Below are 14,348 nucleotides of genomic sequence, written 5' to 3' on the forward strand. Positions count from 1 at the left end.
AATATCTTTCCATTTCCGAAGTAAGAGAAGAACATCTGAAATGATACTGAACCTCAAAATACTGATAGGTTCTTCTGTCTTAGTTACCTGTTACTGAAGATTGGCATAGAGCTTAACATTTGCACCCAGAAGTTACTGAAGTTGTTCTGTCCCTTGGAGCGGAACTGTGAAACACGTTCTGGTTATACAACAAGTTTATTGCTAAAGGAGTGGTGCTGTGAGATATGAAGACTTGGAATAACAGCTGGGATTAGAGTAATTGTGTGAAAGTATCTTTTCAGTTATCTAAGCCGAACTTTAGGTCTCTGTAATAGAGTTTACTGTTTTCCCCCTTGGTGGCTTACTTGAACATCAGAACTAGTATTAGATAGTTTAATTCACAAGCTTGTGTGCATGATGCTTTTTCATTTATTTGTTAAAGGAGTTACACTAGTGTACCACTTCTAGTGGATGTTGGGCGCTCCTCCCATGCTGGGGAATGGACTCCTCAGGACTTGTGACAGTGTTGGGAAGGCTTCACAGTATTTGTTTATTTGGGTTTTTTTCAGAAAGACCATGAATATCTTATCTAGCAAGGAGGAACTTTTTCATCATGCCAACTTTAGCTGTCTCTTCCTTTCAGAATCAAAAAGTTACCTACCTACCAAGGTGTTGAAATGATACTTAGAGGCAGTGGTTCTATTGCTGTTGCCTAAACCTGAGAAAAACATAGTAATGTTCCCCAGAAAGTCAGACCAAAGAAATCTGCTTCAATTTTCTCTTTTTTGAACCAAGAACTATGGAGGAAGTGGGCAGGAAAGCAACGTACCTTGTTAGTTGAGTTCACTAAAATTTACGCCCTGGAATAGTGAACTTAGTACAAGTCTGCCTGCCAGATGTCCTCAAGCGCGTTGCTGGCTGTCTCTAGTGAAAATGTTAGAAGTCTCCCTCAGAATAAAGGCTATTTTCCAGCAGCATATTTCTAAAGAAAAATCTCTTTGAGTGCTTGCCATGTTAACTTTAACTTGTACTTACTACAGAGTATAGAACAAGCACAGAAAAGTTGAACAATCTAATGTATAAAATAGTTTAATTGTAATCCTTAGTTTCTTTAGGAAGAAAAATAAGGATCTGGTGGCCATGCCTAATGGAGGATGGCAAAAATACATTTACAATATCAATACACTCAGGCTGTCAGCTAAAAATCCCAGCCCACATCACTTTCTAAGACAGTTTCTAAGCAATCTGTGAATGTAACAGAGCTGGTCTTGTACGTCGCAGGTGGGGCTTGCGCAAAACTAAAGCTTTGCAAAAAATAGTGTGCTGTTGATAGTATTCTGTCACTGCATCTTAATTGGCAATAATACATACTTTCTTATATTCCCATGATCTTTGAGGTACTCGATTTCTATAAAGCATTAGTGTAAACATCAGACACTTTCTATTAATATGTAATGTTAAAATCAGTTATGGTAAACTTGGCAGCAGTCTTGAGTGGAAGACAAACTTCCAGCAGTTTTTAGGGGAAGAATACTGTTGAACATTCTCTCTTCAACCCGTATTTGTTCAATCAACAGTTTTTAGATCTAAGCAGAAATGCAAAAAAATGCAAAGGGAAGGCATTGCATTGATTTATTTTTCATATTTATTTATTATTTTTAATTTGGGGTGGATGAGTCTTTTAGAACTAATATGGGTTGCAGGCTTTAGCCTAGACAGCAAATCAGTAGTTCGTACCTAGAATGTAATCAGCTCAGTTCTCCAAGATTTCCTTTAATTCTAAAATAAGTCAGCCATAAGTATCTGTATCAAAAAGCATGCCCACTGCACTGTACAAGAATGTTTAAACAAACTCATCTATATTTTTTCTGGCGTAAATTAGCTGTTATTAGAGAAGGAGGACTTCACTCAGTTGCTGACAATATGAAGTATAATATTTTACTACTGTGCAACATACAGTTATGGCAGGTCCCACCTTAAGGAGTTTTTGGTGTAAACAAACTATGTTAGAAACCACTGCCCACACCTTTGGTGTGTTGTGTTGTGGTATGAAGTGCATGGAGCTGCATTACTTTCAGTCAGAAGTTCCAGGTTTTGCGGCAGCCTTACTGGAGTAGGACTTAGTGAAAGTTTCAACAGCTTAGTGGTCCTAGCTTGTAACTCTGTGTGGGGCTTAGTCTTAGTGTTTGTTGGAGGAAGGTGACAGAAAGCATAAATACAGTTTGAACAGTCAGCAGAGAGGCAAAGGATTCAAAGGGCATGGAGACTGAACTGTCATCTGACCCTTTAAAGGTGACTTTTTAAGAGTTTTCAAGCCCCGTTAGATAATGAGGGAGGTTGTGTGCTGCATTGTACCTCTTCTTTAGATGAAGGACACTTTCCAATGCTGTCAGGCACTTTAAATCTGTTTTATTATCTAATATTTTAATTTTTAAAATCATAGGTATCTACAGCGAACAGTAAAACACCCAACCTTGTTACAGGATCCAGATTTAAGACAGTTCTTGGAAAGTTCTGAGGTATTTAAGTTCTTTTAAGTTCTCCTATTTGTTTCTAGATACAGTAACCTAAAAAGCAAAATAGTGTCTTTGTATTGAGACCTGATCCCCTAAATTCATATCAGATTAAATTGGATTGTACCCTTCATGGGACAGAAGCGCAGAAGGTACTTAGGTAATGGTATGCACCTGCCTCTGGTAGAACTTAAGAGTAGTAGTGACCAAAAGCTATTTGCTGTTCAGTGACTTCTCAAGCAAGTTAGTCTGTCCAGTTCTGAGTGAAGCTTTTCATATGTGGTGAAAATCCGTAATTGATGTTACTGATTGTTAAGTAAGATCAAGAATTAAACTGGCTTGGGAGCAGCTCTCTTGCCTCTGGGAGTCCAATTTGAGGTGTACTGGTAATGTGAAAATAATGTGAAAACAGTAGCAATGCTGCTGGCCAGGCTAGATGTTTTGTGAATAGAGGACTGCAGTCACCCATGCTATCAATTAAATAATTATGAATTATTAAATATATTGTTAAAGATACATAATATGTATTTATAAATGTTCATAGTGGATTCACTGTTAACACTGAACTGTCTTTGGCCAATGTCAATTTCTTAGTTATACTAATAAGTCACAGAGACCTCACTACTGACAAAAGCATCATTGATAGATAACTTAGTGGATTTGTCAATGCTGCTGCCAGACAAAACATCACATGAAGGGTAAATGGTCTGACATAGGGGCCACCTTGTATGGCGTATTCAGACCAGTCTGAATAATAATATCAATTAAATTTGAAGTTAACTTACCCCTGAGTAAGTACCTAAGCAAATACACAGTTCTCTTGATATGCATGAGGTAGGTTTTGACATCTGGCCTATACTGAAAAGCAAAAAGACATCAACCTTTTATAATCAGCACCCAGTGCAAATCTTGCATTACAATTAATATTTTACAGAATTTCTTTCATCTAATTTGTTGTAAATCTAAGCTTTTCTGTTCCTGTAGTGACAGTTTGTTCTCTGTAGTGTATAGGTGGCTAGGTAGGACCTTTGGCTAGTTCATAATAACTTTGGACAAGTGAGTTGTTTTTTTCCATTTAAATGTAAAGATGTAGAAGAAAAGTAAATAGTCTATATTTTTAAGTTTTCCTCTTGAGAATGTAAAAGTAGTAAATCTGAGAAATTAGATTCCACTATATCGAAACACATAGGAGTAAAGAAAACACTATATCCTTTTCTTTCCCCCTTGTGCCCAGTTAAACCTCCATCCTTTTAACCAGTCTGTTTGCCCTTATTTGTCATTCAATTCCAGCTGCCGAGAGCGGTTAACACCCAGGCTCTGAGCGGAGCAGGAATATTGAGGATGGTGAACAAGGCTGCCGACGCTGTCAACAAAATGACAATCAAGATGAATGAATCGGATGCAGTAAGAGCTGATTTTTCGGCTTGAATAATGAGACAAATTAATGAGCCTCAACAATTGCATTTTAAAGCTGTAGAAGTAGAAAATGGGTTATTAATTTGCTTATTGGCTTGAATTTTTAGCTGTATCAGTTGACCACCCTGGCAGTACGTGGATAATTTGCTTCTTTAAAACCAGAAATGTTGTTGGTAATCTAATTTGTAATGCCTGACTCTTTCATCTTTTGTCAGTGGTTTGAAGAAAAACAGCAGCAATTTGAGAATCTGGATCAGCAACTTAGGAAACTTCATGCCAGTGTCGAAGCATTAGTCTGCCACAGAAAAGGTAACTTTTATGTGGCTGCATGAGCTGAAGTGCTTAGAACGTTAGGAAACGGTGATGAAACCAGAGCTTAGTATGTCAGAGCTCTTAAGTAATTAGTAGAGTTATACAGTATATTTTAATGCAAAAATCTTCTAATTGTACCTTTTAGTTTAAAGTGCTGTAGTGTTTTTTATACCTGTTTCTAATCTTAATTTTAACCAGAATATCTGTCATTCCTAAAATTACTATATTGATTTACCATAAACTTTTTTCTTGCAGAGGTCCAATACTGTACCTAGCAAGTGATTCTACTACAGTAGGCATCCATAAATGTATCTCTAGGTCTCATGGCAAGAGTCATTTCCTTCTGAACAAAAAGTGGCTGCATAATCCATTTAAACACCTTTTGGTTCAGTATTGCTGTGTTAACTGAGTTTAAGCTCTTAAATGGGAATTTACTATTCTTAATTTGGTCCACATAATGATACATCATCAAGCTACAGTTATGGTAAACTCTTCTGGAAAGATAAGTAGTCTCAAAATATCAGCTTTTGGTAAACTTATTTTAGAGAAAAGCAAAACCTGTAAGTTTATGTTTTAATCACATGTGCAGCTGTTTTGTCAAAGATTGCTTTCCATCAGATGATTTTTAAAAAACCAAAGCACCAAAACTTTGATTTGTAGCTCAAGGAAGACCATAAATGTGCCTTCTGACACTACTGTATTAGGTTAAAATACAGGGTCACATTTCAGCTCTACACTTTCAAAATTACATGAAAATGTCATAAGTTGCTCTGTCATAACTCTCAGGAATTACTCTCTGTAGTAAAAAAATACTTGGCCAGATGTTCTCAAGATTAAAGAGTATTTTAAGAAGTAATGGAAAATCAAAGTGCTTGTTTACTATTGATTTGACACCTGCTCATAGATTGGAAGATTTGTTGGGTTTTTTTTTTTAAAGAGTTGTGTTTAAATTGTAAGGTTTTTAAATATCTGAAGACATTTTGCTTCTACAAACATTTCTAGTGTTTTGATGATTCTGCAGAAGCATCACAGTTGCAAACAAACCTGCACTTTTAATCCTGAAGTAATTTGGATTAAACATTTGTTCAAAGGTCCTTCATAGGACTTAACTTTGTACAGGATGACTTACATGGGCTTTGATGAGACAATTGCCCCAGTATTTGTTAATGAATAAGCTCAAAACTTTATCTTCATAGATGCCAGCCATGCTGGTATGTGGTTTGGGGTTTTTTTGTTGGTGTTCTTGGGTTGTTTTTTTTTTTTCTTTTAAAGCATGCTCTTTTAAGGTGATACACTACAGTATGCACAGTCAAAGGTACTGTAGCCAATGAAATAGTCCAAGAGAAATAAATTCCACTCATGGGGGTGCTGGTTTTGTGCAATAGTTGGCATTTTTTCCACTCTGAACTGCATGGAACAACTGTGCTATAGACCTCTTAAAATTGTTTTGAATTTACCCTGTAGGTGACTTGGCTTTTGTTTTGTGGGCTTGCATTTTCTGTGAACTAGGCAGTTGAATAATACCAAAGCGACAGGTTTTTTCCATGTCTTTTGCTAGACAGAGTAGGCATGACATTAGCAGGCTCAGCAAAATACTTACTGATGGAGAGTGTTTTGTGCAGGAGTGTTTCTCCTAAATGTGGTTTCATTGTGATCTCCTTGTGTATTTTATCATGAGCTTTAGGAAATACAACTTCAATATTTTCAGTTGGCGCAGTCAGGGTTGAAATAGCGGAGAGTTCTCTGCTCCACTGATCTATGCCGCAGAGTAATTAATCAATTAACTACGTTGTACTGAACATTACTCCTGTATTTCAGAGCTTTCAGCCAACACAGCTGCCTTTGCTAAAAGTGCTGCCATGTTAGGTAACTCTGAGGACCACACTGCTCTTTCTAGAGCTTTGTCTCAGCTTGCAGAGGTTGAGGAGAAGATAGATCAATTGCATCAAGAACAAGCTTTTGCTGATTTCTACGTGTTCTCAGAACTGCTTGGTGATTACATTCGTCTCATTGCTGCAGTAAAAGTGAGTACTACTGGGAAAAATACTGACGTTTGTGTGTGAAGTCACATTCCTCAACTTGTAGATTTAGGGTAAATGAATGTGTGCATTTGCACATGTCATAACACAGTTATGACTAAGTTTTTGCCTGAAGTTCTACCTGGGTAAAATGAATGCATCCATGATTAGTTATTCCAATGATAAAAATGGTTGTGACCAAAAATGGGAGTAGATTAATAAGATCCAGACAAAATATAAATGGTGAACATCATCTACTTTGAGCACTACTAATTCTGCACGGTATTTGGGGACACCATATGCTACTGTGTCTAAGCATACTGTACTTGTTTCTTTCAGGTTACTTATTTTTATGGTATGCTCATAAATTTTTGAGAACATAATTTGGCCGTATTTGATAGATAACCAATGGTTTCTGTAAATAAGAAGCAAGTACAATTTGTTGACCTACATCTCATTAAAGAAAATATTAAATTTTGGTGTAAGTCATGCTGCACAGCATAATTAAGTTTTGACATGGGAAGCGTATCTACAAATCTTATCCAGAAGAATCTTTGAACTAGCCAAGTTGTTGGGAGTATATGGTTTTGGTGTTTTGTTTTTGATGGGAATTTTTATTAATATCTATAATTCTGTTACCTTAGTCCATTGCTAACAAAAATGTGTAACTGAATATACATGTAATCCATATGCATGGAAAGTTCACTAGAATCTGTTTTTAAATAAGTATTTGCCTAATAAAACACTTTGTAGCAGTTTTGGTTGTGTTTTGATGGAATGAGGAAAATAAAATGGTTTCAGGTACTAAGGTGTCTGCTCTGAAAACACTTCTTGAATACCCTGTTACTTGTGGAAGGTATTGAGCTTGCAAGCAAGCTGTCAAATTAAATGCAAGACGACATGTGGTAGATGCAGTGAAGTTTCTTTGAGTATACTTGTTCCAGTTTTATCCAGAATCACCTTTTCCTACTAGGAATTTAGATAGCTCTAACAATTCCAGTTGTTTAATAAATTTGTCTTTCCTTACAGGGTGTGTTTGATCATCGAATGAAATGCTGGCAGAAGTGGCAAGATGCTCAGGTCACTTTACAAAAAAAACGTGAAGCTGAAGCAAAGCTCCAACTTGCCAACAAACCTGATAAATTGCAGCAAGCTAAAGATGAGATAAAAGAGGTAATGTTATCAAATGTTGTTTTGGAGGTCAGACTTTCTGCATTAACTCATTCATTCCGCATTAATGCACTACTTATACCATTTTGATTTACAAATCACTTACTCATTTGCTGGTTTTCATATTTACTGAAATTGTTAAAAGGAATTTATTTAAAATATTAAACGTGCACAATTGTTACCTGTTGTAAGATCTGTAAGGCAGTTGATACTGTCTCTACAGAGTCTGGGAGATGGGAGGAGGGGAACATGGACAGGTTAAATAATGCTTTTAACTGTTAACAGATCACTTGAGTAGGCACAGGAGCATCTCTTGGCTTCTAAAACTAAAATTCAGCTAAGGCAACTAATTGAGAACTGTTCCTGTTTTGCTTAATTATGCAGCATATCTACCCATATATATATATATAAAAAAGTATGTATATATGGTGTAATTTCAGTCAAAATAAATCTAACATTTTGAAGTGTCATAATTTATACACTTTTTCTATCATGCTTCACTAAGGAAATTGAAGAGGTAGGACAACTTAATTATTTAACATTAATGCATTCTAATTATGCACCAGTATTCTCCTATTAAATAATGGGAGAACATCATTGCAGATTTCAAGCTCTCTTGCGCAGTTACTTTGCTTGGCTTCCTCATTGGTCACTAACCACATGCTGCGTTGTTCTTTCTGCCCTTCAACATATTTTGCATGTGGTGTTGAAGTTACTCATTAACTTGGCTTTCTTTTTCTTAAAAAGGCCTTTGTTTACTGGGAAAACTTAGTGTCACTCTTTTGTGACCACATTCTTGCTGGTTGCCTCTCTTGATTCAAGTCACCCATCCATCCACAGTACAAGTGAGCTGGAACTTCTTGTCAAAAACACTTCCTGCATATTGAAAGTAGTAGGAAATACTCAGTGATCCTTTCTCAGTCCTACTATTAAAAGAATTAGTTAGGTTGTTCCTGAAGGATTTATTTTTCCTACTTTATTGGATGATTAGAGAAGGTTGTTAGTAAACTCACAATTTAAATGTGCTGATCGAAAGGTATTGCTGCCATTGGAATATGTTCAGAGTTGCTGAATTCTGTAGTAGTAGTCCTTCTGGCAGAGAAATTGCAAAGTGGAAGCCTACACAGCTTCAGCTTCATGCATGACTCAATTGCTTTTTGCAGATAAAAGGCCAAAGAACAGTCCTAGAAATACCTCAGACGATAAAGAGAAACTTCTCCTTGTCAGAAACTCTAAGATTCCGTTATCCAGTGATAATTCGTACAGAACCTGGCACTTGGGCATGGTGAAACTGGGATGTGGGATCCATTAGGCCTGTAGAGGCTTTCACTGGAGTCTCAGGCACCACTAGGTGCTGTGTTAGGGAGTCACAGGCAGTCTTCATCTACTTCTCCCTTGGCTGAGTTTTGTATTGTTTCAGTTATTAGATAACTCTTCAGGCTGTTCTTCTGTGAAGGGTATCTTGTTATGACTTATTGTATAGCTTCATAATGTATATCTGAAAAGGCAATAAGGGGACTCTGGGTAAATATAAATAAAAATAAAAATATGTAGATATTTATTGGAACATAGATGATAGTAACTTGACACTGCACCACAAAATGCTTTTGTGAATAAATAGCGCCACTGGATTGCTAACAGGAATATGCTATATTGAGGTAGGTTACTTCCCTGCTGCCTTTTTCTGAGGAAGACAAGTGTTACTGGATATATTGGCTCCAGTGACTTGGTTATGTGTATATATGTTGAGGTGAACAGATACAGTTGCATTTTAAATATCTGTTAGCCTGCATGTGTCTGAAGTGTGAGGCTGATAGCTGTGTAGATATACTTATTGTATTTAACAATACAATAAGTGTATAAAAGCAGTTATAAAGTAATGTAGATGATGATGATCATCTCTTCTTGTGTAGCTGGGTGCCTTTCCCATAAACTAAGGAGAAACATAACATAGTGTCATGTATTGTTACATGAGTGCCACGCTCCCAATATGGCAAAACCCCAGAAACACCACCACTTCCTCTGAATGTTCTTTTTGTGCTCTTATTACCTGTGTAACTTTTCTACTCCTGCTTTCTATGAAAACAGTTCCCAGTGAACAAGAAAGCATGTGCTACGGCTTGCCTAAGCAACATGTGTTCTGACTGGAAATCCAATAAACATGTCCTCAATAGCTTGTCATGTGCAACAGAAATATGATGGAGATAATCAATATACTTGACCATAAGCCGAGATGAAGATTTAATAATCTCTTCTGGGATTAGGAAAGTACAACTAACTTTTGAGACTCTTCCACACTTGATTGGACAGATAGTCACAGAAAATTTACAGGTTTAGATTCCTTTTATAGCAGTGTTTGTAAACAGAATACCATCTAAAGCTTAGACATTCTTCTTCAAAATAATCTTAAAAAAATGTTAGTAAATGTTCCTTAGTAGCAATACTAAGATATTCTTACATTTCATCTACAGATAGCATTACCTAAGAAATACCTTTGTTTTAATTGATCCAATGACATCCTATTATAGAAGTTGTTATTTTGAAATTATTAGACTTTCTGTTAAGCATGCCAAAAAACCCAAATAGGTCCTTTTCAGCTCTTGAGTGACTGTCACTAATATAGTATAAAAAGTTCAGATACTGATAGACTGAATGGACAACATAAAGCCTTATCTCTGCATGTCTTTCCTTTGCCAGTGGGAGTCAAAAGTTCAGCAAGGGGAAAAAGATTTTGAACAGATCTCCAAAACCATTCGCAAGGAAGTGGGAAGATTTGAGGCACGTATAATTTTGTCCAAGTAAATGACAGTTTTACTTTAGATAATACTGACATTCCAAGTAAAATTGGTTGAGGTTAATATGCCATAATTTATTTATTAACAGAAGGAACGAGTGAAAGACTTTAAAACTGTTATTATCAAGTACTTAGAGTCGTTAGTGCAAACACAACAGCAGGTAAGATAAATTTTAAGTTTTGTACAAGTTATTATTTAATACATTCTGTATTAGGTTAGTAAAAAAAAGCAGGCTTTAAGTATAGCAGTTTCTAAAACATGAAGGACTACTTCTAGTCTGTTCTGTATTGGAGCATGACATAGTGGTTGCAGTTTCCCAGCTATTGCTGTGCTCCCTTGCGGAGCTCTAACTCAAGGAAGCAAGAGAGAAGCCCTCCCTTAGGGATATGGGCAAGTGCAGGGTCTTGTATTCTCCTTCTGAAACTGAAGTAATACTTTCACTTATAAAATGGAGTAAATTGTAATGAATATGTACTTAGACTCACTGAAGAGATGTGAATATTTATTATTGCTCTTTTTAAAAAGCATAAAATATTACTGAATATTGTAAAGCAGTAAAACAGTTTCCAGTGACTCAAAAGTAGACATTGTTCCCAAAAGAGTGTCTGGAGTCTTTCCTTTGTTCATTTTGGGACTATAATTCTCTGGCTTTATTTAATTAAAAAAAAAAAAAAAAAAAGTGGTACCTTTAGAGGTAAGAATAGCAAACTGAGCTTGCAAACAAATTCTGTATAACTATATCCTATAGCATTGTGTTCAATATGTGGTAACACAGTGTGCTCATAACATCTTGCTGCTATGAGCAGATTTGTGTATATATTACTTGTATTTTTTCTTGCATTATATAATAAAGTGAATGGGTAATATGAAGCACCTATGTTCTTACTTTGTCCAGTGGAGACAAGTTTACCACAACAGGAGGAAGCTATATGTGTTTTCTTTTCCAACATTTAGTACTTAATAGTGAGTGGTTTTTTTCCCTTCTCTTCAAGCTAATAAAATACTGGGAGGCATTCCTACCTGAAGCCAAAGCCATCGCTTAAAAGAAGAATATTCCAAATGACAAGACACTATGGATGTTTTTCCTGGATAAAACTAAATTCCACAATGAAATCACTCTAAATCATCCAAATAAACCACTATATATTTTATGAATTAACATGTGGCTTTTTTTATATACTACAGCATTTTATTAACAAGCTGCATGTCCTGCCCCTCTTTGAAGTGGACTGTGGCATGATGTTCTGCAATACATTGCTGAATTGAACACTATTGTGTCTTAATACTTGCACTACAATGTGCACTGCAAGGCCAGAAAGCTGATATTTTTGTTCTTTACAATACAATGTTCTGTAGTACGTTTACCTAATCTTTATGAAACAAATTTAATTGCATTGATTAATGTTCACTTAAACATTCCTGTACAAAATCATGGTTTTGTGATTACAATAATAAAGGGATGTACCTTGTGAAACATTAAGCACTCTGGTTTTGTGTCCATAGATGTTTACTGATGTTCTTAGAAGTAGTGTTTAGAACAAATTGAGGTTATATCAAAGGCAGAAACAACATTTAGTAAAGAATGCTGGAGATGGTATTAAAAGGACCACAAACAAGTATTTGTGGTAAACTATTCTGGTCTTTAATTCTGAATCTCTTTGTTACAGCTATTTTTTTTCACCTGAAGTTGTCACTGCCTTGGTAAACTGTAATGCATTAATACTCATAGGGTCAAAAGGTGGATGCTTGGGCAGCAGACAGGCATAAATTGAAATCTCTTCCAAGTGTTTTACAAAGCTTCTGAAAGGTTAAGATCACCTATGTGGTAAAACACTGACGTCCTACTGGACTGATAAATTTCATCAACTGCCTTCAGTGGTCTCAGGATACAAAAAGGAAAAAAATCTTGCAATAATTCTGGTAATTGGGGAGGAAGCAGAGTAGGTAATTCAAGATGTGCAAGCCAGTTGTAAGGGCTGGCATTCTACTTGGATTTTCTTGAGCAGAAAATACATTTACAGGGACCAGTTACATGTTCTGTAAGAAATCAGAGCAGCTAAACATTTTTCTGAAATACACTATATTAACATAGCACGTGCTGCTTTGTCATTTTAATGACATACTGACCTTGTCAATGGCATGTATTAATATTAGTGGCAGGTATTAATATTAACAAATTTTAGACAAATGTTAATCATATAAAATACAAGAGAAGCTATTGCTTTCAGCTAATCCTAAGACTGCAGAATAAGCCCATGAATTTGTATTGTTTGTGGTCAAGCATAAAGAAGCACCCAATACTATTCCTGAACGGAATGGAAACCTAAATTCAGCTGGAATACCATATACTGATTTATGCAGCGAAATTAGGGTAAATTTTCCAGATTACTGTCTCTTATTGTTTCTGTACAGAGTTCTGTTGACTCAGCATTTCTAGGAAGTTTCAAGGAAATTAGTACAGAAACTGTTATTTAAAAAAAAAAAACCCAACATTTATCACGTCTTTATCAAGCATCTTTTTAAATGGTGAAACACTAAAACCTTGAGCTTGTAATACTTTGTGCATCAGTGTTTTTTAAGTCATTTAGCTTATAACTGCTTTTTGAAAAGCTCAAGTGTTCAACAGGTTTATGTTGAAGAAATTGATCTAGGCATAACATACTACTGAGTGTTATGATAATACTTGACTTTGGCTTGCTCTGTGCTAATGAAAATTGACCAACAGCTCAACATTAAACTTCAGATTTGTTCCAGTGAGAGTGAAAGTGGGCATTTGCAGAATAGAAGGCTCAGTTTGAACATGCAGAGCTCAAACACTTTTCTTTAAGTGTTTTATCCAACATTCTCAGCTCTTGATCTTTTTTTTTTCCTTCTAACAGGATTAGAATTCAGTTGAATTATGGATCAGACTACTCTCTGTGATGAGAGAATGAGAAATAGCTTTCACATTAGTCTCCTAGCAGGGATTAGTGTGACTTTGTTTATACTAGACAACTGAAAACAAGAACGAGTTGAGTAGGGTTTTTTCTTAAAACCAGAAGCCTGTTGGAGAACAAAAGGATAACAGCATTTCTGGAGATCAGTATCACAGAGGTTTGCTAATACAAAAAATTTGTAGGTTTTTTTGAATCACAACGTTAATTTGAACAGAAGACCCAGATCGGCTGTCACATTTGGCTAGCACGAAAAACTCCTGTTGTTTCAAGATTCTGCTAATTTATTTTGCATATGTTACCCTATATTATGAAGATGGCAGGTTTGCTTATCATCTTTCCTTGTACAATCAACATCTGTATTAGCAGATGTTTCTCAAACCAAGTGAATTGAAGGTGTTCCTGAACTATTTTCTCTGTGGAGCTCACTACAGGATTTTGTACTAAATTCAAGTGGTGTTTCCCTGAAACTCGAAACCACCGTACCACTGAAGAATCACTAGCATGAACAAAATGAATGTTTGCGAAATGGTGAACTATATTTGGAATGCTGTATAAAAGGCAAGGCGCTACTGAAGTCTAGTTTACTTTTTAGGTTAAAATAAACTCTGTAGATGTTTACAACAACTTTATATCACCCTTATTCTTGCATCCATCATGTCCATGGTGCTTTTTGAATTAAAAATATATGAAGTAATGTGGGTCAAATTGAAGACATTGTTACCTCTTTCTTAAACTGGCATTCAGTCTACAATATGTCTCTGATTCTTTAGTCACTGTCCCTTTTAAAATGGAATATTCTGCTTCCCTATTAATTATTCCTTCTTTTACCTCCCCTGTGTTATTTCCCTCTGAAGGCCTCATACGGGAGTTTGTATTTTGGCATGTCTGAAGTTCATGCCCCAAATATGTCAATTTCTTTCAAATTCTAGTGGAGATGAGCTGCTGGCTGGTATATCCTGTGCATTTAAGTGAACAGCCAACATCCACTAAAATTCTATATACAGTGAAATGATTGTCTTAAATAAAAAAATTCAATATTAAAACATGTAAGGAGTTGGAAGTTTCAGGTTGTTCAAAATGTTACTTATTATCTGCTAGGTGGATTCTTCCATTTTTTAAAATTCTTGTCTTCCATAGTTGAATGGGAGTGAGCTTGCTACTAAGTAAAATAAGTTGACTTCACTGCTAAAACACTACTCTTTTTTTTTT

At 35.8% G+C, this 14,348-nt stretch overlaps 1 protein-coding gene across 2 annotated transcripts in view; it reads left to right on the top strand.

The window, feature by feature from the left end:
- SNX2 (sorting nexin 2) overlaps positions 1 to 11,683 on the top strand; it is a 36,683-nt gene extending 25,000 nt beyond the window's left edge. For both annotated transcript variants that reach the window (XM_075740828.1, XM_075740827.1), the window contains exons 8-15: positions 2,423 to 2,498; positions 3,783 to 3,896; positions 4,124 to 4,217; positions 6,039 to 6,244; positions 7,268 to 7,411; positions 10,106 to 10,186; positions 10,292 to 10,363; positions 11,196 to 11,683. In XM_075740828.1, the coding sequence (XP_075596943.1) occupies positions 2,423 to 2,498; positions 3,783 to 3,896; positions 4,124 to 4,217; positions 6,039 to 6,244; positions 7,268 to 7,411; positions 10,106 to 10,186; positions 10,292 to 10,363; positions 11,196 to 11,246 (838 nt within the window). In that variant the 3' untranslated portion in view covers positions 11,247 to 11,683. The remainder of the gene's footprint in view (positions 1 to 2,422; positions 2,499 to 3,782; positions 3,897 to 4,123; positions 4,218 to 6,038; positions 6,245 to 7,267; positions 7,412 to 10,105; positions 10,187 to 10,291; positions 10,364 to 11,195) is intronic.
- Positions 11,684 to 14,348: the final 2,665 nt, after the last annotated feature.

Source organism: Balearica regulorum, chromosome Z, assembly GCF_011004875.1.
Source record: "Balearica regulorum gibbericeps isolate bBalReg1 chromosome Z, bBalReg1.pri, whole genome shotgun sequence".
NCBI lineage: Eukaryota > Metazoa > Chordata > Aves > Gruiformes > Gruidae > Balearica > Balearica regulorum.